At 41.6% G+C, this 23,908-nt stretch overlaps 1 protein-coding gene across 1 annotated transcript in view; it reads left to right on the top strand.

Moving 5' to 3' along the window:
* MTMR9 (myotubularin related protein 9) overlaps nucleotides 1-23,908 on the top strand; it is a 51,434-nt gene that overhangs the window by 17,302 nt on the left and 10,224 nt on the right. Inside the window, exons 2-8 of the mRNA XM_058670094.1 lie at nucleotides 2,230-2,338; nucleotides 7,196-7,321; nucleotides 15,033-15,206; nucleotides 17,969-18,186; nucleotides 18,875-19,036; nucleotides 20,091-20,232; nucleotides 22,736-22,956. Of these exons, the coding sequence (XP_058526077.1) occupies nucleotides 2,230-2,338; nucleotides 7,196-7,321; nucleotides 15,033-15,206; nucleotides 17,969-18,186; nucleotides 18,875-19,036; nucleotides 20,091-20,232; nucleotides 22,736-22,956 (1,152 nt within the window). The remainder of the gene's footprint in view (nucleotides 1-2,229; nucleotides 2,339-7,195; nucleotides 7,322-15,032; nucleotides 15,207-17,968; nucleotides 18,187-18,874; nucleotides 19,037-20,090; nucleotides 20,233-22,735; nucleotides 22,957-23,908) is intronic.

Genomic DNA, 23,908 nt, shown 5'->3' on the forward strand with positions numbered 1-23,908 from the left:
TTATCACTTTGTAAGGACTTTCATTATGCCTAATCTTCATTGTGAAATTGCTTTGATAGCAATATAACTAGGGTTGGTATGGTATATATTTTGCATCAGTTTATGTGTATCCCATCTGTTGCTTCGTAGTAAAAGTGTGTTTATTATGGTAAAAATGATGGATCCTCCTAAAGTCTGATCTATCTCTGCCTTTAATAGAATTTTTTTTTTAAGATTTTATTATTATTGGAAAGCCAGATATACAGAGAGGAGGAGAGACAGAGGAAGATCTTCCATCCGATGTTTCACTCCCCAAGTGAGCTGCAACGGGCCGGTACGCGCCAATCCGATGCCGGGACCAGGAACCTCCTCCGGGTCTCCCACGTGGGTGCAGGGTCCCAAAGCTTTGGGCCGTCCTCTCCTGCTTTCCCAGGCCACAAGCAGGGAGCTGGATGGGAAGTGGAGCTGCCGGGATTAGAACAGCGTCCATATGGGATCCCGGGGCTTTCTTTTTTTGTTGTTGTTTTTTTTAAAGATTTTATTCATTTTATTACAGCCAGATATACACAGAGGAGGAGAGACAGAGAGGAAGATCTTCCGTCCGATGATTCACTCCGCAAGTGAGCCGCAACGGGCCGGTGCGCGCCGATCCGAAGCCGGGAACCTGGAACCTCTTCGGGTCTCCCACGCTGGTGCAGGGTCCCAATGCATTGGGCCGTCCTCAACTGCTTTCCCAGGCCACAAGCAGGGAGCTGGATGGGAAGTGGAGCTGCCGGGATTAGAACCGGCGCCCATATGGGATCCCGGGGCTTTCAAGGCGAGGACTTTAGCCGCTAGGCCACGCCGCCGGGCCCAATAGAATTTTTAAAAAACACTTGTTTATTTCTTTTTATTGGAAACTGAGATTTATAAAGAGAAGGAGAGACAGAAAGAACGATCTGTCTGCTAGTTCATCCCCTAAGTGGCTACAATAGTTGGAGCTGAGCTGATCCAAAACCAGGAGCCAGAAGCTTCTTTGGGGGCTCCCACGCAGGTGCAGGTCCCAAGGCTTTGGGCCATTCCCAACTGCCCATCCAGGCCACAAGCAGGGAGCTGGATGGGAAGTAGAGCAGCTGGCACATGAACTGGAACCCATATGAGATCCCAGCACATGCAAGGTGAGGACTTAAGCCACTAGGCTATTGCATGGATGCCCAAGAGACAGTAAGTTTCTAGCACATGAACTTTGGGGGACACATTCAAACCACAATACGAGCCTGAGGTGGTTTTCTGTCATTATATACCAGTCAGAGTTTTTGCTCGGGACTTAAGGTGTACCCTCGATAGATCTCTGGAGTTCTGTTTCTCAGTGTGTGAACTCTAGCCCTTCTGGTCTCCTTTCAGATGGCCACCTCCACTTGGGTTCCCTCTCCATCTAGTGTAACCTGGATATTCAGAATGCTCATGAGTTGGAGCAGTCACAGGACTTAGCTTGTTTCCTGTTTCTATGGGATCACTATTCTTTGTTGCTTGGTGATGAGTGACTTGAAAAGAATCATTCCATATACTTTCAAGTCCCTGTCATCCTACTGTCACTGACAATAGAAATACCAAGAGTTTGATTTTTGAAAATGTGTTTTAATAAGAGGCATTCCGTTGTGTTCATCTATTTTGGGACATCTTGTGGAATTTTCTTTGATAGGCTAAAACCCATGTTGATGTTTGTCAAGATAAACAGCATAGTTATGTGACACAGTGGAGTGCTTACAATTGAGGTGGAACTTGGAAGAGTTATTTTTAAATTGGATAGAATATACATTATTTGCTTTTGATCAATAATACAATACTCAGAAGTTTTAGTGGAAAATAATCAGGGCAATAAGTGACAAGGTAAAGGAAAACTCAGAATTCTCAGAAAGTGTAGATGAAAGAACATAAATATCCCAACTGAGGTAAAATTCAAATTTGTATGAAAAGTTAATCATGAAAATTTTATGGTTAGATATTGACTTTACTCTGATAAATCTCCACTAAATGAATTAACCTAATGTGATTTATCTTATGTATTTGAAACTTAAAAAAATATACTTTAAACTATTTTATGGCTTACAGTTTAGTAATGCAGGCTTGACTCTTTCTTACTGTGCTAATTAGGAAGAAGAAAATTAAGCTATATGGTGATCCCAATGATGGTCTAATCAGAGAAACATTTAAACATCAGAAATGTATGTGTTCCTAAGCATGCTTTGTAATTATTTACTTATTTTACAGATTTGTGGGATCTCTGGGTACTGTCATCATAAAATGCAAAGATTTTCGAATTATTCAGCTGGATATTCCTGGAATGGAGGAATGCTTGAACATAGCTAGTTCCATTGAGGTAAGAAATTTTAAAGCGAAATCTGATTTAAAAAATCTATTTCAGTATAGCTGCTACGTTTCTTCATTAGACATTTGGTCTTGTTCTCGGATTTGGGTCCTGCAGACTCATCATGATTTGTTGTTAAATGAGTGTACTGAGAATTTATTGGTAAGATCAATCCCATGAGTCGCTTGATAACTTCATTTTAGTTGCTTTTTGGAATTTTCATGAGTTCATGTTGATTAAATAATAGATGCTATTTCACTTCGGTATGCATGAAAACTTACTCAGAAAAACCATTGGATAATTGAGTAAAGATACTCTTAGGAGAAACTTCATTTTATTAACATAGTTAAATTTTATTTGAAAGGCAGATGGGGAGAGATCTTCCATCTGCTGGTCTATTCCTCACATGCTCACAACAGCATTTTGGGCTGGGGTTTGGCCAGCCTAGAGCCAGGAGTTTGGAACTCCATTTGGGTCTTCCCAGTGGGAGACAGGTACTCAAGTTCTTAAGCCATCACTTGCTAACTCCAGGATGCACATAAGCATGAAGCTGGATCAGAAGCTATTCTCGGTACTATGGGATAGCAGTTAAAGTCACATTTTGCAGTGCTGATATTCCATATGGGCACTGGTTCAAGTCCAGGCTTCTCTGCTTCTAATCTAGTTGTCTGCGAATGTACCTGGGAAGGAAGCAAAGAATTGTTCAAGTTCTTAGGCCCCTGCACACACATGGACTACCTGAATGAAGCGCTTGGCGTTGGTCTGGCTCAGCCCTGGCCATTGAAGCCCTTTAAGGGGTGAACCAGTAGAAGTCTCTTTCTCTGCCTCTCTGTTACTCTGCCTTTCAAATCAACTCAGAAATGATCCTGGCTCTTAAGCCCAAATACTCTGACATGAGATGTGGCCCTCCCAATCAGTGGTTTAATTTTAGCCACCTTGCCACAGTGTACTTCTCTCAGGAGAAATTTTACTTTTCCTTGACATTTCATGTTCAGTATACAAATCTTGAAACTTTCTTTGTACCAAAGAGTTTGTGAGCTTTATTTTCTGCTCTAATGAATTTGCTCAATTGAAATCTTTTTGTTGTTGTTTTTGTTTCTTTAAAGATTTATTAATTTTTTATTGCAAAGTCAGATATACAGAGAGGAGAGACAGAGGAAGATCTTCTGTCCGACGGTTCACTCCCCAAGTGAGCCGCAACGGCTGGTGCTGCACTGATCCGAAGCCGGGAACCTGGAACCTCTTCCGGGTCTCCCACGCGGGTGCAGGGTCCCAAAGCCTTGGGCCGTTCTCAACTGCTCTCCCAGGCCACAAGCAGGGAGCTGGATGGGAAGTGGAGCATCCAGGAATTAGAACCGGCTCCCATGTGGAATCCCGGTGCATTCAAGGCGAGGACTTTAGCTGCTAGGCCACGCCGCCGGGCCCTGCTCAATTGAAATCTTAATGTGGAATTTTGAAACAACAAAACAAATACAGCTAGAGTTACTATTGGTCAGGTTACTATGGTCAGGTGTCAAGGGTAGCTGGAAGCCTCTGTGACCTTCACCTTTCCCACCTTCCCTCTGAGGAGTTCTGCAGGAGTGAGTTAATTGGGTATAGTGTTTACTAGATTAATATCCTAAAGCAGTATTGTTTTTTTCTGAAATATACTAGTTTATCTTTCATAATAGGTGGACTCTAGAAACTTGAATAAAAACAGTAAATATGATTCAGCACAGTTTGATTCTTGATTTTTACCACTTGGGACCTTGTGACCCTCTATCACAAGGCCTGACAGTTTGCTTTTTATAAAAATAAAGCAAATATTGGGCTGGTGTAGTAGGTTAAATAGCAGCCTGTGGTGCTGGCATCCCAAATGGGTGCTGATATGTAACCTGGTTGCTCCACTTCAGTCTAGCCCCTGCTAATGCGTGTGAGACAGCTGCATGAGATGCCCCAAGTCCTTGTACCCCTGTCACCCACCTGGGAGCCCCACTTGGGAGACTCCTGGTTTCAGCCTGTTCCAGCTCCAGCCATTGTGGCCATTTGGAGCATGAGCCAGTGGATGGAGGATCTTTCTGTGTGCATGTGTCTACCCCTCTCTCTGTAACTTTTCCTTTCAAATGAATAAAATAACTTTGAAAGATTTTTATTGGAAATGCTGATCAGAATTATGTAGAGAAGAAGATACAGAAAGATCTTCTGTTCACTGGTTTACTCCTTAAATGGCCACAATGGCCGGAGCCGAGCTGATCCAGTGCCAGGAGTTTCTTTCTGGGTCTCCCACGTGGGTGTAGGATCCAAGACTTTGGCCATCCTGTACTGTTTTCCCAGGCCATAAGCAGGGTGCTGGATGGGAAGTGGAGCAGCCAGGATATGAACCTGCAACCGTATAGGATCCCAGCACTTGCAAGGTGAGGATTTAGCTACTAATGCATCCTGTTGGGTCCAATAAATGTTTTTGTTTTTTTTTAAATGAAGATACTCTTATCTACTTCTTAGGGTATTGTAAAAATGTTACTATCTTAGGCACAATAATACTTGGCAACGATTTACCATTTTAGGGCCTCCTTTCATAACTCAGCTTTTTATTTTTAAATTTTGGTTTAAAAAAAGGAAAGTTTAGAATTTTAGTGCTTTTCTTTTTTGTTTGAGATACAGAGATGGAAAGGTCCATTTGCTGGTACATTCCTGAAATGTTTGCAATAGCTGATGCAAGCTGGGAACTGAGACCTCAGTGGATTTCTCTCGTGGGTGGTAGGACCCAGTTCCTTGAGCCGTCACAACGGCCTCTCAGGGTCTACTTTTGTAAGAAATGGGTCTGGAGCTGGAACTGGGAATTAGACCTGGGGCATGTGACGTGAAACACAGGCATCTTAAGTACTAGGTGAAATGCCTGTCTCCATCGTAACCATTTTAAGCATTGCTACACTTACACATTGTAAACAGCTTTCCAGAACATCTTCATCCTACAGATGAAAAAAAAAGCTTCAGGATTTACTAATTTGAAAGGTAGAGAGAGAAGAGGAAATGCAAAGAGATTTTACCATCCACTGGGTCCCCAGATGGCCGCAACAGCCAGGAATGGGCCAGGCTGAAGCCATGAGCCAGGAACTTGGTCCTGGTATTCCATGTGGGTGCCAAGAGCCCAAACGACTGGACTACTGTCTGCTGCCTCCTGAGTTGCATTAACAGGGAAGCTGGATCAGCAGTAGAGGAGCAGAGATGCTCATATGGATGCCGGCATCACAGGCAGTGTTTACCCTTCCGCACTACAGTGCCAACCCCATAAATGAAATTCTTTTTTTTTTATTATTATTTATTATTTTTAACTCATTAATTACATTGTATTATGTGACACAGTTTCATAGGTACTTGGGTTCTCCCCACCCCTCCCCAAACCCTCCCACCATGGTGGATTCCTCCACCTTGTTGCATAACCACAGCTCAAGTTCAGTTGAGATTCCCCCATTGCAAGAGTATACCAAACATAGAGTCCAGCATCTTATTGTCCAGTCAAGTTCAACGGCTTCTTAGGTATACCCTTTCTGGTCTGAAGACAGAGCTAGCAGAGTATCATCCCAGTCAATTGAAAGCTCCAACATACCATCAGCAAAAATTTGCATCATTGTGGAATTAATTGACATAGTAATGAGTAACCAATATGTTAAAAGTAAATGCGAGTTCCTAGCCACCTTCTGTGACCACCTCACTTACATTTCAATTTTAGTTTATACACAACATATAACATTCATAACATAACATGTTATATATAACATCATATCATCTTAAATTAAGGCAAACATGTGGTATTTAACCTTTTGGGATTGGCTCATTTCCCTTAGCATTATGGTTTCCAGTTTGGCCCATTTGGCCACAAAGAACTGCATTTTGTTTTTTTTAATAGCTGAGTAGTATTCCATGGAGTAGATGAACCATAGCTTTCTTATCCAATCCTCTCCCATAAATGAAATTCTATACTCACTTAGCAACAATTCCTCTTTTCCATGTCCTTAATTCCTGATAGCCACAATTCCCATTCACTTTGTCTCAATTTGACCACTCTAGATTCCTCATTTAAGTGGAATTGTGCAGTATTTATCTTGCAGTATTTACCTCCCTGATGCTGTGAATTGTGACAGAATTTGTAAGACTGAATAGTTTTCTGTTCTGGGGGTATATAAATAAGATTATAAGATTTTTCAAAAGTGATTTATTTTCTGAAGCAAGTAATTATGAATGACTATAGCCTTTTTTTTTTTAAAGATTTATTTTATTTTTATTACAAAGTCAGATATACTGAGAGGAGGAAAGATAGAGAGGAAGTGGAGCTGCTGGGACCAGAACCAGCAGCCATATGGGATCAAGGCGAGGACCTTAGCCACCAGGCTACACTGCCGAGCCCGACTATAGCCTTTTGTTTTTGTCAGTTTCAGATAGGAAGTGCTAACTTCTATTTACATAAGCAGCATTAGATACTGGTCCACATTACAACTAGTATAAATTTTGCTTGAATAATTTAAAATCTGAAGAGCTTAAACTTCCATTTTTTTTTTACCCATTCTAACCATTTTAGTACACATTTAAATTTTGAATTGCCTCATTTTAAATCATAACTAAATTAACCTTATGTTTACAATATTTTCTGTGTAGTTGTAGAGACAATTTTTTTCTGTCCTTGCCTCACACAATCTGGGTTTTGTGTCTAAAAACATGTTTTTGGTGTAGCAATTTAAAGGAGGCAGTATCTTAAAAGTCTGTAACTTGGATTTTGTGTGGTTGTGGTTGTTAAATGGGAGTAGTGACATCAGAAAGCTGTTGTGCTGAGTCAGTGCCATGTGTTGCCGGTTGCGATCGATTCCCACTTGCTGGCTTGCTTTCTGCTCATAGGCGCTGTCCACTCTGGACTCCATCACCCTGATGTACCCTTTCTTCTACCGGCCCATGTTTGAAGTGGTGGAAGATGGCTGGCATTCTTTCCTTCCTGAGCAAGAGTTTGAACTCTACTCCTCAGCTGTGAGTTAACTTTTTTTTTTCTTTTAAGATTTATTCATTTTATTACAGCCGGATATACACAGAGGAGAGACAGAGAGGAAGATCTTCCGTCCGATGTTTCACTCCCCAAGTGAGCCACAGCGGGCCGGTGCTGCGCCGATCCGAAGCTGGGAACCAGCAACCTCTTCCAGGTCTCCCACACTGGTGCAGAGTCCCAAAGCTTTGGGCTGTCCTCAACTGCTTTCCCAGGCCACAAGCAGGGAGCTGGATGGGAAGTGGAGCTGCCGGGATTAGAACCGGTGCCCGTATGGGATCCCGGGGCTTTCAAGGCGAGGACTTTAGCCGCTAGGCCACGCCGCCGGGCCCAGCTGTGAGTTAACTTTTGAGAAATATGTCTAATGAGAAATAACCCCAACAACTCATTTTACTTGAGAAAATGATCACTTCCCTTTGAAGAGTAATAAAGTGAAGTTGACTTTCATATACTCCTAGTAAGTACCAGTGTACTTCAGAAAGTTTCTTGTAAAATGCAATTAAGAGATCAATTTGTTTTGGTTGAAAAAAAATTTAATTTTAACTGGAAAGTCAGATTTACAGAGAAGAGAGACAAAAATCTTTTGTCCACTGATTCACTCCCCAAGCAGCTGTAATGGCCAGAGCTGAGCCCATTCAAAGCTAGGAGCCAGAAACTAGGAATTCTTCTGGGTCTCCCGTGCAGGTGCAGTCGGCACATAAACCAGTGCTCATGTAGGATACTGGCACATGCAAGGTGAGAACTCTAGCCACTAGGCTATCACGCCAGGCCCTGATCTACCAAATTTTAAATCCATGAATACTTTTTTTTGTTTGATAATACAGTTTTCACAAGCTTTTGGAAAACATCCTCATATGTTTTAGTAATTAGTGCTGCGGCCTCTGTCATTTAGAGATTTGTACAATTTGTTCTCAGTACTGTAGCTAATGTAACTTTCCTTCCTCTGGATTTACTGTATTCAAAATAATTTAAAAAATCTTAAAGTGACATTGGTAAAACAGTGAGATCTAATAGATAGTCCTAATGTATTATGAATTGAGTACTTTAAAAGTGTATATTTAGAAACAAGTTTTTAAAAGATTTATTTTTATTTAAAAGGCAGAGTTACTGAAAGAGGAGAGGGAGGGAGGAAGGGAAAAAGCAGGAGGGAAAGGCAGAGAGCTTCACAATCCAAAAGGCCACCATGGCCACAGCTGGCTGGTCTGACGCCAGGAGTTTCCTGTGGGTCTCCCTTGTGTAGCCCATGTAGATGCAGGGTTCTAAGAACTTGATCCTTCCTCTGCTGCAGGCCACTAGTAAGGTCCTGTGTTGGAACTGGAAAAGCTGGGACAGGAACAGGCTCCCATATGGAATAATAGTGCTGCAGGCTGAGGCTTAGCATGTTATGCCATGACGCTGGTCCCAAGAAACATTTTATTTCTATAATTTTAAAGATTTATTTACTTTACTTAGAATGTCACAGTTTCAGAGAGAAAGAGAAACCAGGAGAGCCTCCATTTGCTGGTTCACTCCTGCGCCGGTCCAAAGTTGAGAGTTGGAATCACCTTCCAGGTTTCCCATGGGGATGACCTTGGCCATCCTCTGCTGATTATCCAGGCCATAAATAGGAAGCTGGGTTGGAAAATGGAGCAGCAAAAACTAGAACTGCCGCTGAAATGGGATGTTGGTGCCAGCAGGCAGAGGGTTAGCCTGTTATACAACCATATCAGACCTCCCCCGACCCAAGAAACAATTTTGAAAAATAAAGAGCCAGAGTAAGAGTGGGTGTGGAAGAGATTTTTCATCTGCTAGTTCATTCTCCAGATTCCTGCAATAGCCAGGGCTAGGCTACACCAAAATTAAGAACTCTCTCTGATTCTCCCATGTGGGTGGCAGGAACCCAAGTACTTTAGCCATCCTCTGTTGTCTTCAGGATGATGATATATTAGCAAGAAGCTGGATTCGAAGTATTGTAGATGGGACTAGAACCAGACACCTCTGATATAAGATGCAGCCATGGCAACCCAAATTAAACACACACACACCCAACCAACCAAACGGATTCAATGATTCTCTAGTACTGCCTTTGGCACTCATGCAGAAAACATTCTTTATAAAAATCACTCATGGGCCCGGTACAATAGTGCCTAAAGTCTTTGCCTAGCATGCGCCAGGATCCAATTTGGGTGCCTATTCATGTCCCAGCAGCCTGACTTTCCATCTAGCTTCCTGCTTGTTTGTAGGGGTGCGCACTATGGCACAGTGGATTAAGCCACCCCCGCCATAGTGCCCACCCCTACAAATAATTTTATAAATAGGTATTGTGTTAGAGTGATTTAAAAAATTTTTAATTTATTTTTATTGGAAAATCAGATACACAGAGAAGAGGAGGAGAGACAGAAGGGAATATCTTCTGTCTTGTTGATTCACTCCTCAGGTGGCTGCAATGGCTGGAGCCAGAAGCCAGGAGCCCCTTCTGGGTCTCCCATGCAGGTACAGGGTCCCAAGGCTTTGGGCCATCCCCAACTGCTTTCCCAGGCCAAGACAAGTTTATTTATTTGTTTTTTTTTAAATATTTATTTATTTTTATTACAAAGTCAGATATACAGAGAGGAGGAGAGAGAGGAAGATCTTCCATCTGATGATTCACTCCCCAAGTGCGCCGCAACGGCCGGTGCTGCGCTGATCCACAACCAGGAGCCAGGAACCTCTTCCAGGTCTCCCACGCGGGTGCAGGGTCCCAAGGCTTTGGGCTGTCCTTGACTGCTTTCCCAGGCCACAAGCAGGGAGCTGGATGGGAAGTGGAGCTGCCAGGATTAGAACCGGCGCCCATATGGGATCCCGGGGCATTCAAGGCGAGGACTTCAGCTGCTAGGCCATTGCACCGGGCCCAAGACCAGTTTATTAAAACTTAGTTTTCCTCACTGGTCTTGGCTATTTTGCTACTGCTTTCCTCATAAATGGGTACTAAGAATATCAAGAAGCAGAAACCAGGATGCCAAGGTATTTATTTGATTGATTGAAAATGGATATTTTTATTCTAAGGAAACATACATAACAGAAAATTTACTATCTGTTTAGAAATGTTTAGCTCAGCTGAACACTGATATTTTTGTAAATTCACTGTCATGTGACCATTTCTTTTTTAAATTTGTTTTTACTCCTTTTTAAATTATTTGATGATGCAGTTCCATAGGCCCTGGGATTTCCCCTGACTCCTCCCCAAGGCCTCCCCCCTTGCCCTGTCCGAATTCCCCTATATTACTATAACATAGCTCTTCATAAACAGTCACATGTTCATCATTGCGAGCATGGACAATAGCAGAGTCCAGCCTCCCATTGTCAAGGTACAACTAATAGTTTCATTAGTAGTCCATCTTTGATCTGGAAGTAGAGATGCACACTGCACTGCATCCTCACATCTGGACATGATAGTCTCCATTACACAGTCACCACACATCCCCCTTGAATGAAAAGCCACAATACAAAATCAACAACAGGAAGAAAAATAGAAATTTACAATGCCAAGGATTTCTCAAGAGGTTTTGATAGTTCAACAGTCCTAAATTGCTGGCAATCCCGCCACTCCAGTCGTGATGAAATCTCTCCTGAGTTCACTGACTGCTATAGTCCACCTTAGAGTCTCCGTCTGCCCAGGTCTTTACTGCCAATGCTTGGCTGGGATTGTTGATCAATTTGTTCTGTCCTCCGTCCTCTGCCATGGTACCAGGTGTCCTCTGGATACGCCAATGTACTGCCATATCCTCCATCTACATTTGGATATGCTGTCCACTGCTCTGTCTGAGCAACTGAGGAGGCCAAGCTCTGACATTTTTGTGCTTCATGGTCAGACCATGGAACCTATAGAAAGATTCAGGAGATTCCCAAATCCTTGGGTCCTTGACCTATGTGGGAGATCTAGAAGAAGCTCCTGGCTTGGGCCTGGCCGATCCCCTGGCTGTTGTGGCCTTTTGGGTAGTGAACGTATGGATGGAAGATCTTTCTCCTTGCCTGGGTTGGTTTGAAGCCAGGAGTCGGGAGCTTCCTTCAGGTCTCCCATGTGGGTGCAGGGGCCCAAGAACTTGGACCATCCTTGGCTGCTTTTCCAGGTACATTAGCAGGGAACTGGATCAGAAGTAGAACAGCCAGAACTTAAGCCAGTGCCCATGTGGAATGCTGACTCTGAAAGCAGAGGCTTAACATAATATGCCACAGTGCCATCCTCCAATATTTAATCTTACATAAGTATTTTAAAAAGTAGTGTTCTTGGGCCCAGTGGCATGGCCTAGCAGCTAAAGTCCTCGCCTTGGATGTGCTGGGATCCCATATGGGCGCCGGTTCTAATCCCGGCAGCTCCACTTCCCATCCAGCTCCCTGCTTGTGCCCTGGAAAGCAGTCGAGGATGGCCCAAAGCTTTGGGACCTTGTACCCGTGTGGGAGATTCACGACTTCGGATCAGCGCAGCAGATCTTCCTCTGTCTCTCCTCTTCTCTGTATATCTGACTTTGTAATAAAAATTAATAAAAATTCTTAAAAGAAAAGCAGTGTTCTTGTTTTATAGTACATGTAATATACTGGTCAAATTCATCCTCTTAATAGTATAATATTAACCTGTGTTTGGTGTCTCGGACTACCTCAGATTCATAGAAACCTACTGATATTTGCTTTTGTGATGTGACTTTTATAATTTTAAGCAGTTTTCAGTTCTGATATTTGAAATAAGTTGTTACTTGACAGTATTATTTTGCATATTTCTACTCCTTAGAGTAATTGTTAAAGATTAGTAATTCTTGATTGTAACCTTTCTTTAAGCAGTGAATTGCTAATGTTTTAGGAAAGATGTTACACGTCTTAAACTTTTTCCTTTCATTTAAAAAAAATTGATAGGGCCTGGTGTGATGGCGTTGTGCTTAGGGTCCTCGCCTTGCACGCCCTGGAATCCTATATGGGCGCCGCTTCTAACCCCGGCTTGCCCCACTTCCCATCCAGCTCCATGCCTGTGACCTGGGAAAGCAGGAGAGGACGGCCTAAATCCTTGGGACCCTGTACCCATGTGGGAGACCGGAAGAGGCTCCTAGCTTCGGATTGGCTCAGCTCTGGCTGTTGTGGCCGCTTGGGGAGTGAATCATCGGACGGACGATCTTTCTCTCTCTCCCTCCTCTCTGTATATATGCCTTTCCAATAAAAATAAAATAAATCTTTTAAAAATAATTGATAGGATGACGGGGGAGGGAGAGGGAACAGAGGTGTGTGGAGGAGAGAGGAAGGAAGGACATGTGCAGCATAGCCTCCATCTGTCTGCTCACACCATAATGGATGGGGCTGGCCCAGGCTGAAGCAAGGAACCTGGAACTCCATCTCGATCTCCACATGGGTAGCAGGGGCCCAAGCACTTGGGGTCATTGTCCTGCTGCTTTCCCAGGTGTGTTAATAAGGAGCTGGATCAGAAGCAGAGTAGTCAAGGCTCAACTGGTGCTTCAGTATGAGAGTCTAGTGTTGCAAGTAGCAGCTTAACGAGCTGTGACACAACTGGTTCCCTTTCGTTTTTTAAATACAGAAAGCTATGATAAATATGAATAGACTTAATATGTTTAACTTGGAGAAGGACTAAAGGGAAACAATTGTCTTTCAAGTATTTGATAGAATGCCATATGTAATAGGGAATTTGTACTCTGTTATCTGAAATCGTGGTAAAAACAATAGAAAAAGTTACAGAGCAACAGGCTTTACCAATATGAGGAAGAACTTTTTAAGAACTAGTGATATGTAGGAATGCAGAAAGTTGGCCCTAAAAGATTGAACTCTATTTTTTTTTTAAGATATTATTATTGGAAAGCCGGATATACAGAGAGGAGGAGAGACAGAGAGGAAGATCTTCCATCCGATGTTTCACTCCCCAAGTGAGCCGCAACGGGCCGGTGCGCGCCAATCTGATGCTGGGAACCAGGAACCTCTTCCAGGTCTCCCATGCGGGTGCAGGGTCCCAAAGCTTTGGGCCGTCCTCAACTGCTTTTCCAGGCCACAAGCAGGGAGCTGGATGGGAAGTGGAGCTGCCGGGATTAGAACCGGCTCCCATATGGGATCCCGGGGCTTTCAAGGCGAGGACTTTAGCTGCTAGGCCACGCCGCCGGGCCCAAACTCTATTTTTTTTAACTGTAAGTGTGAAAGGTCTTCAAAAAGCTCATGAAAGAAACAACTATGCATTTTGACTTAATTTTTTTTTTGCCTCAAAATAGACTTCTACTTTGTTGTAACATGGCTCAACAGGACCTAGTTTAATGTACTAAAACAGAAAACATCAGAGCCACTATAAAGCACTGTGTATCCCACTTAAACTGGAGCAGGAACAAGCATTAAAGTTAGGGTGAAGCCTGGGTGGAAGAATGGTGAGATCACTGATGCTTTGTGGGGACAATGCCATGAAGTAACCAGAAGTTTACAGATGGGTAACTCTGTTTTAAGTTGATAGGAGATAGTATCAAAAAGGAGCCCATAGTGGCAGGTCACACATGATAATTTTTTAAAAATATTTATTTTATTACAAAGTCAGGTATACAGAAAGGAGGAGAGACAGAGAGGAAGATCTTCCGTCTGATGATTCACTCCCCAAGTGAGCCGCAATGGCCAGTGCTGCGCCGATCCGATGCCGGGAACCAGGAACCTCTTCGGGTCTCCCACGCTGGTGCAGGGTACCAATGCATTGGGCCGTCCTCAACTGCTTTTCCAGGCCACAGGCAGGGAGCTGGATGGGAAGTGGAGCGGCCGGGATTAGAACTGGCGCCCATATGGGATCCTGGGGCGTTCAAGGCGAGGACTTTAGCCGCTAGGCTACTATGCCAGGCCCCCCACATAATAATTTGTAAGGAAACAAATTATTTTGTTCTTGCCCTAATTGAAGAGAACCAATGTTAACATTAGAGCCAGTAGTCCACCTCCTGGATATCTCAGTTGGTTTAGATTACACAATTCTGGCTGAAAAAATTAAAGCTGTGTGTTCAGTTGATGGGTGTGCACAGATTAAATGAAAGCAAGAGCAGAACTTTAATAGAAATTTGGCAAGTGGGATCAAGGTCCCAGAGTTTCTTGGAACAGCTGAAACCTGACTTTAACAGTATGATTCTGAAGACAAAACTGTGGCCACTAAAAGGTAGAAGCTATCCAAAGTTCAGGTGAAGTTGTCAGGAGCAAAGGTGAGAGCAACAGCTCTTTGGGGATGCTCAAGATATTTTGCTTGTTAGTTTCCGAGGGTCACAGAATGATTGCATTTGTTGGGAGGAGAGTGCCTTGACAAAGTTAGCCACAGGACAAATGCCTGGGGGAACTTCCATAGAGAACCCTTCATTGTAACAATGCTGCTGCTCATTGCTTGCCTCAGTCAACACCTGGTTTTGGCCTGGAGTAACACCAGCCATGTGGACATTTGGGGAATAAACTAGAATGGGAGGTCTGTCTCCTCTAACTTTCAAAGAAAATGAACAACTTTTAAAATGTGCATTAAATTTGATAACTTGTAAGTTGATAAATATCTTAATTTTTCAATTTCATTTCTTTGTGAGATTTCTGAAGTTCCCTCATGTTTTAGGTATTCTGTCAAATTTTTGAGCAATGGTTTCTTTTATCAGTGAAAGTTAATCCCTAAAGTCCTTTAAAATGTTTCAGTTGATTTTGTGATATTAAGATCATTACTCAGCTTTGAAGTGTGTGTTTTTTTTTTTTCAGACCAGTGAATGGAGGCTAAGCTATGTCAATAAGGAATTTGCTGTTTGTCCCTCCTACCCACCAATTGTCATAGTGCCCAAGACCATTGATGATGAAGCTCTTCGAAAGGTGGCTGTGTTTCGACATGGTGGTCGCTTCCCAGTACTAAGCTATTATCATAAAAAAAATGGAATGGTAAGAGTACAGAACTATTGCTTGCTTAGAAGGTGGGTTTGGGAAATCCTTGGAATGTTTTCTTCTGTATCCCTGTTCATTGTAATGATTAGCCAGGTCTCTCCTTACCAGGACTTCCTTCTTGTAAACTATAAGGAGTCAGAAACAGAGTGTGTTCTGCAATGAAAACATGCCTCTGAATTCAATCTCTGATGCTACTCAAGCTTAGAAAAGCCCATATAGTTCTAGCTTCTAAATGCAGGACAAAAGAACCCAGTGTGTGTTTGCTTGTAGCTTTATTCTTATTTAAAATTTATCAGAAAAATGATAAACATCCTTCAATTCTTGAAATGTTTTTCTTAAAGGGAAGTCTGATGTCATTAGGTCATAACATAAGTAAGTGCAAGAGTTAGGAATTGAGTAGCCATGGGCTTTCTCTGTACACGTTTCTAAAATAGTTAATCTTTTCTCAGTCAATAAACTGCTCCTGTTTCCTCCTAATGTAACAGAAGTCGGTGTTTAGGATAAACAGTTTTAAAAACCATACTGCTTGAACATCAGGCCACCTGTCCTGCATGCTCAGCAGCAGTGCGCTTCAGAAGATTGAGTAAAAAGCATTATACCAGCCAATACTAAGGCCGAGTGCTGTGACCGTCTGAAGGTAAACCTGCCAAAAATTAACCATCGCCATCCTCTAGAGGACCTTTCTTGGTCATGTTAAGTTTCATGGTAGCTAATTTAACAGCAAATAGTGATGACTTTATTGTGGGGTGCAAGAGAGATCAAAACCAGAGAAGTCTAGGATGTAGCTTGGTGATATCTGCGCGTACTAGAAATTAGCAAATGACAAGTCCAGTGGCAATACAGTCTGAATCAAAACCCTGAGAGGAATAAATGGCCATTACCATGAAACCCATCCATTAAACTGAAGACCTATGTCTCAGCTTCCGCAACAATAGAAGTTATCCTAAAAGACATGCAGTAAACAACCTGGACACCCTTACAAAGCTGCAGACATTCACCTTTTTTTTTTTAAAGATTTATTCATTTTATTACAGCCAGATATACACAGAGGAGGAGAGACAGAGAGGAAGATCTTCCATCCGATGTTTCACTCCCCAAGTGAGCCGCAACGGGCCGATCCGAAGCCGGGAACCTGGAACCTCTTCCAGGTCTCCCACGCGGGTGCAGTTTCCCAATGCATTGGGCCGTCCTCGACTGCTTTCCCAGGCCACAAGCAGGGAGCTGGATGGGAAGTGGAGCTGCCGGGATTAGAACCGGCGCCCATATGGGATCCCAGGGCTTTCAAGGCAAGGACTTTAGCCGCTAGGCCACTATGCCGGGCCCCAGACATTCACCTTTTCTGTCCACATTCCATTACTGCTAGGCTTCACCTCTCCTGGAACTCTGGAAATTAGGCAAATTAGAAATACAAAGCATCTTAGCATTTGCATCTTCACTGACTCACCCAAGCAGTGAACAGAGGATGAGGAATTCAGACATACAGGGGCCATGTTCAGGGACTACCTGTCCTTGGAAAGCCAGAGAGCAAGTGGGAAATGCAGAGGCCAAGGGTTGGAGTGCAAGAGCGATGGAAGCACAGGACCAAGAGAGCGAGCCCCTTCCTATCATGGGCCCTTTATGGGGGTTTGTGAGGGGAGTGGTTATGCAACAACACAAAACCACCACGTCTCAGGGTCCAGGTGAGGAAGGGAAGCGTCACAGGTGGGCAGAAAGGGGGGCGGTGTGGTTTTCAAGCTCCTGACCCTGCCTAGGGCTGCAGCAGCCTGTTTATACCTATAGTATTCACCTGGGATGAAAGTAGTACAATAACACCGATTTACTGACAAAAGAGTATTTGGAGACAAATAGTCCTGGAAGTACTAAGAAGTATGGGAGAGGGCTGCAGAAGATAAGGAGCTTTTGAGATACTTCAGATGATTTTCTGAATAAAAATAGTGCATGAACTTTCAAGTTTTGCTATTAGTACTTTTCATAATTGTTATCCTTGTGCATATTTAGTTGAACTTATAGGAAAGTCATAAATGTAATTTTCCCTCTGAAGGGTTGATAATTTAGCCTATTAAATAAGCTTAAATGTAGAGGGAAAAAGAACATGCAGGGAGTAGGAGACCTTATGTAGAGATTAGCTGAAGGCTGTCCTTGGGGAAGGGAGATGCAGCAGGCTAGGAAAGACCCTGAGTTTGTCTTGTTATGCAGAGATGCCCCATAATGGCCACCAGTGCTGATCTCCTCTTGGGCCATACTCTCTGTTAGGATCCCTCCTAACCAGAAAGAGGTGGATACCAGAACAGCCTGTGTTGCATCTGCTATTTGCTAATGTAGATGGTAGTAAATTTTATTTCACAGGACAACTTTTCAGAGCCATTCCTGTACTTGCAGAAGTGAGCAGTTGATCTGAATAACCAACCTGAAATACTCCAAAGAGAGATATTTAGGACAGGATAGTTTACTTTCCCACAAGGTCAGGTTTTATTGGCTCACTGGCCATTGCTGTCGTCATTATAGGTCTAGGTCTACTAAAAATTCAACTCATGAACTAAGTGAATGACAATATTTTGTCTTAGGTGACAGAATTCATTATGTGAAAGTATTGTGAGATAGTGGGAAGAATAATTGTTTAATATGTGCAAATATTTCGTTGTTTTTGCTTCAAATCCATCTCCAAGGTGCTGCATAATCATTTTTGAGATATTTTTAATCTAGCTCATTCCTTTGTATTTTAACTAGGCATTGAATTTTCAGCTTTCTTGTGCTTCTAGGTAATTATACGAAGTGGTCAGCCACTAAGTGGTACAAACGGGAAAAGGTGCAAGGAAGATGAGAAGTTAATAAATGCTACGCTCAGGGCAGGGAAACGCGGCTACATCATTGACACACGATCTCTGAATGTGGCACAGCAAGCTAGAGCCAAAGGAGGTGGCTTTGAACAAGAAGCTCATTATCCCCAGTGGAGGAGGATTCATAAGTCCATTGAGAGGTAATCATCTAGAGATAGGCAGGGTCCTGATTTGAAGCTTATTAGAAGAGGGTGACACTAGCTATTCAAAAAATGCAAGTGCTTAAACGAAGCCTACACATTAATTTAGGATCAGTTTAGCTAAAAATCTTTCATGTGTGGGTTTTCTTAAGGATGGGGTCAACCTTATTAAGGTTTAGTGGACAAAAATTGTATGCATTGGGTAAAATAGTTTTGATGTATGTACACATGAATGATTATATCAGCTAATTAACATATGCATCACCTTACATACTTTTGGGGATGAAAACATTTAAGATTCAAGCCTAGGGATTTTCAGGTGCACAATATGTCATTATTAACTATAGTCACCACAACTGTAAGTTTCTAGAATTTACTCCTGCTTGACTGAAACGTTGTATTCTTTGACCAGCATTTGACCCCGTTACTGAATGAGTTTGGTTCACTGCCAGTGGCACAGTGACCAACCTGTGATACTGTACTTTGGAGATGAAAAAAGCCATATTTGCATGGGCAGCTGCCAAGGAGAACAGACTTATAGCTTAAATCTGATTCCCATGTGGGATCCTGGTGCATGCAAGGGAAGGACTTTAGCCACTAGGCTACTGTGCCGGGCCGTGGAAACTGATTTTTGTTGTCTGAATTCTTTCTTCATTGTTTTCTTGCTTTCATTTCTTATTTTTAAAAGGTATCACGTCCTTCAGGAGAGTTTAATCAAACTTGTGGAAGCTTGTAATGACCAAACGCATAACATGGACCGCTGGCTCAGTAAGCTGGAGGCCTCCAACTGGCTGACTCACATCAAGGAAATTCTGACAACTGCCTGCCTGGCAGCCCAGTGTATTGACAGGTGAAGTGTCCTTAACTCTTCTAGAAAGAGACATACACTGATACCTGGACTTTGTATCTATTCAGACATGTTTATAGATTTTGTTAAATTTTATGCCTATTCTATATCTCAGGTTCAGATCATTTTATGCATTACTACATGAAATTATCATCAATTATTGGTGAAGAATGTGCATAGACATGGCATTTAATAATCAATGCTCATTGAATGAACTGTGTATATATACACACATCTTCCATGACAATTTTTAAGTTATAATGGGTTTAGTTTTCTATAAAATCCTTAAGTTGTGAGTTCACCAATTTTCTTAAACTGAAAAAGAATGAAAGGAAGTTTTATTTCTTTTTGGAGGCCAGACTGACCTCCTTACTTTTGAAATAACAATGAAAGGAAACATGTTTTGTTACACAGTAACGTGATATTTCAGTATCTCCTTTGACTTATTACAAATCACTTGTCATGTGCTGTTGTATCTGGATCTCAAGTTGAAAATTCCTAATAGTAGTGTTGTATTATGAAGTGATTTTGGTTTAGGCATTTGCTTAAAGGGCTGCTAATTCTTGAAACATGAGTCAGAAGACTTGAGCAGAGACAAAAGAATTAGTACAAATTGTTGCAGAAACTCAAATATCCTTTTAGGAAGAGATTCCCACTGAAACGGTGGGTAGGTATAAGTTCTGTCATCACATTGTTAGCTGGCACAAGGTCGGAAACAACTATAAGCATATGTGTTTAGGGTTTGAGAAAGGCTTTAACAAACTACTGAGGCAGCAAGTGTAAGTGCCTTCTGTAATGAGGACTGTTTTAAAAAGGGAGAGAAAAACCAGTTGTTTCACGAAATTTGTCATAACCTAATTGGGTTCTTGCCATGTGAAATTTGGGGCTTATTATAGTTTTTTTTTCCCCCAAGAGAAACTTTTATCAATCACATTTCTTATATAGACTCTGTATCCCTTACTCGACAGAATAGAATGCATTAAGACTAAGATATTATAATCAGAGTTCACTGACTATGTCAGGAGAATCCCATTTATTCTTTGGGCTTTTCTATCAGGGAAGGAGCTTCAGTGTTGATTCATGGAACAGAAGGCACGGATTCCACACTTCAGGTGACCTCCTTGGCTCAGATCATCTTGGAACCAAGAAGCAGGACCATCCGAGGTTTTGAGGCTCTCATAGAAAGAGAATGGCTGCAGGTGAAGAAAGCTGTTTGAACTGACTGCTGAAAATTCTTGTGATCCTGGTTTGTGGTAGATGACTTCATGGGAGAAAAAATTTTTTTTAATTACATTGTATTATGTGACATAGTTTCATAGGTATTGGGATTCCCCCCACCCCTCCCCTATCCCTCCCCCCATGGTGGATTCCTCCACCTTGTTGCATAACCACAGTTCAAGTTCAGTTGAGATTCCTTCATTGCAAGCATATACCAAACATAGAGTCCAGCATCTTATTGTCCAGTCAAGTTCAACGGCTTGTTGGGGAGACCTTCTCTGGTCTGAAGGTAGAGCCAGCAGAGTATCATCCTGATCAATTAAAGGCCCCAACATGACATCAGCAACAATTTATAATGTTATGGAATTAATTGACATAGAGAGAAATTTTGATTAACTCAGATTTTTAGTTGTGTGTACTGTTTTCTGTAAGACCTATCTTTTTCTCAATAAGTGTTCATCTTTATTACCTCTGAATTTCTGGATCTCCCTTTGCTTACATTCCTCACCTAGGAACTTCATTTACATTTTTAAAAAGGTTTGTTTATGTTTATTGGAAAGTCAGATTTACAGAGAGGAGAGACAGATCTTCCATCAGTTGGTTTATTCCCCAAGTGCTCGCAACAGCCGGAGCCAATCCAGAGCTAGGAGCCAGAAGCTTCTTCTGGGTCTCCCACATGGAAGCAGGGTTCCAAGAATTCAGGCCGTCCTCTACTGTTTTCCCAGGTCACAGCAGGGAGCTGGATGGGAAGTGGAGAACTAGAACGTGAACCAGTCCCATTTGGGATCCCAACATATGCAAGGCAAGGGTTTACCACTAGGTTATTGTGCTGGACCCTGTACTTCATTTACTTAAACTCTTGTTAGCTGGGTAGGTTGAACATCCCTAACCTGAAATTGTGTACTGCTCCAAATCTGAAACTTGTTGAGCATTGAAACTTGACCTTGTGTGACAGTCAGTTAAAATGCAGACACACTGGAAATATCGTATAATTTACCTTTAGGCTATGTGAATCAAATATGAGATAAAAATGAATTTCATATTCATACTGGGGCCCACACCCCCCAAAACATCTCATTACATATGTGCAAACTTTCCAAAGTGGAACACATCTGAATTAGGAGTACTCAACCTATACTTTGCTACAAACAGTGGAAATACATTGTGAGACATAGTCTGGTCTCCTAAGCTTAATCTTCATGGAGGTAAAAGTCAAACAGGGAATGAAAGTGGGAACTGTGATTATGAAGAAGGTATTTGGCACCCCTGGCCCTTTGTCTTGCCTGCATCCTTCCCTTCTCTAACCTGGTGAGCATTTAAGAACCAACTAAACTTCTTTGCTTGCATGAAGTTTCTGAGACCGTAACCTTCTTCACAGATAAAAATGTTGCTTTTTTTTTTCATGTCTGGTTAAGTTAGATCTTCCAAAACTGACTTGAGATCACAAAACTATTCTCTAATCATCTGTTATCCCTAGGAAAGAACACAATACTTCATATAATATTGGATGACTATTAATCTTATAGATGAAAGTTCTCCTCATCAGATCAATTTATAAATATACTTTCACTTTCCAATTTCGGTATATATCAAAAGTGGCTACATCTCTGGTGAAAAAGAACTTCTGGCTCTTAATTATAATGCACATATATTCTGTTAATACTGTTATATATACCTTGTCTACTGTGTCTGACAACTATGTCAGACTATTCTAAACTTACCTTCTGTAATTGTTTACGTGCTGTGTACCATGAAGAATGTAGCTAAACAAATGAATATGTTTTACATATTTATAACATATCATTTTAATAGGCTTTCACAGATCATTAAACTGGAAAATTTTCATGGCATAACCTTTGTCAGTTTCCGTAGTATAAGGGCCCAAAGACAGAAGCAGGCATGTGAGATAGCTGGAAGAGAGAAAGGTAACAAGGTTGTGTTTTGGGTATGAGGGTCAAGTAATAGTTACATTTACTCTTGGTTAGAAGAAGGTAACTGAGGACAGTGGTATCTTTAGTTAAAAGGTACAGTATAAAATCTCTTCAAGATGATAGCTTTTCTCATATGTAATTAAGATTTAATATCAGAGCTGACCATCAGAGGTCCCATATTTATCTCCAGAGAGCTTAAGTACCTTGTAACATGAACTGCATTATTTTAGATAGGTGATGCCTTTGTACCTGAAAGGTTATGATCTCTGCTCCAGAATTTACAGACTTGAGTTTATTTTGTAGATGTCATTAAATTCATCATTCTTTAATATTCCAGTGACAATTGTAGTCCTATGATCATGTCCTAAACATACCCTTGTGAAGAAATTCTTTTTCCTCAATTGCTGAGATTGTCATTTTAAACGAAAATCAGTCTACACAGGAACTATTGAATTATTATGAATTTCATCGTAACCGGGGGGGAGGTGTTTAATACATGTGCTAGAATGTGATTTCATTCAATGTGACTGTCATATTTCCCTGTTTTCCTTAGGCTGGTCACCCATTCCAGCAGCGCTGTGCACAGTCAGCCTATTGTAATAGTAAACAGAAGTGGGAAGCACCTGTGTTTCTTCTCTTTTTGGACTGTGTTTGGCAGATACTTCGTCAGTTTCCTTGTTCTTTTGAGTTCAATGAGAATTTCCTTATCATGCTTTTTGAGCATGCCTATGCTTCACAATTTGGAACATTCCTGGGCAACAATGAAAGTGAAAGGTGGGTATACTGCTCACATGAAGATATTTTGCTTTTAGGTATTTTCATCATCTCCTAAAAGAGGCCAGGATTCAGTTCTGTATGAATGCCATTTATGTAAGATAGAGGCTACACTTCGGTATAACCTAAATTACATGAAGGATAGTCTGAGCCCATCGCTTGCTAGTTGAAAATATATCTTAGAATTTAGTCTGTTACAATTGGCTCACGTACTGACCTAAAACTCTTTGAATAAGACAATCATTTTATGTTAATTTCTGATGTGGGCTCTTACATGCAGACAAAGCCTTTGTACATCCAGCGTTATCAAATCAAGAAAGCATAATCCAGATAAGTAACGTGTCAGTGTTTAGCACACTTGATCTTAGCCAAAAAGCCGAGAAGTGATAACGTGTCAGTCTTTACAATATGACCTGGAGTACAGTTCTTCCTACTCCTGCTGATAGCCCGAGATTATAGAAACCATCATCGCTGCACATCTCGGATGCCATCAAGTTGAAAGGTGTATTTATGAGATAGCATCAGAATGATCCATAAAAGTGCCTGACTGCAAATCCATGCTTTAACAGGCTTCCTTTGGGTAACAGTGAACGTGTAGTTGAGTAGTAAATCTGAGTACCACTTAAAACTCAAGCAGAGCAATGTGTTTATAGCAGAATTGACAAATTTTTCATCATTAGTGTGTCATAGATTTTGTCTTCAGTTGTAGAAAAACAATTGGACCTGAATGCTGTAGAAAATGTTGTTGTCATAGTTTCCTGTCTGTACTGTTGCTAAAGTTGCCACATCAGCATGTTATTTGTATTAGTTTGATTAAAAAAAAATTTTGATACATTTACATTTTATATAGTTTCCTTATTTGCTCTAAGTGTTTTCCTTAATCCTGCTCAACTCTAGTTAACTTGTTCCTAGGCATATTTCAGTTGAAATGTCTTAAACTGATATTATGAAC

This window comes from Ochotona princeps, chromosome 11 (assembly GCF_030435755.1).
Source record: "Ochotona princeps isolate mOchPri1 chromosome 11, mOchPri1.hap1, whole genome shotgun sequence".
Classification (NCBI taxonomy): Eukaryota; Metazoa; Chordata; class Mammalia; order Lagomorpha; family Ochotonidae; genus Ochotona; species Ochotona princeps.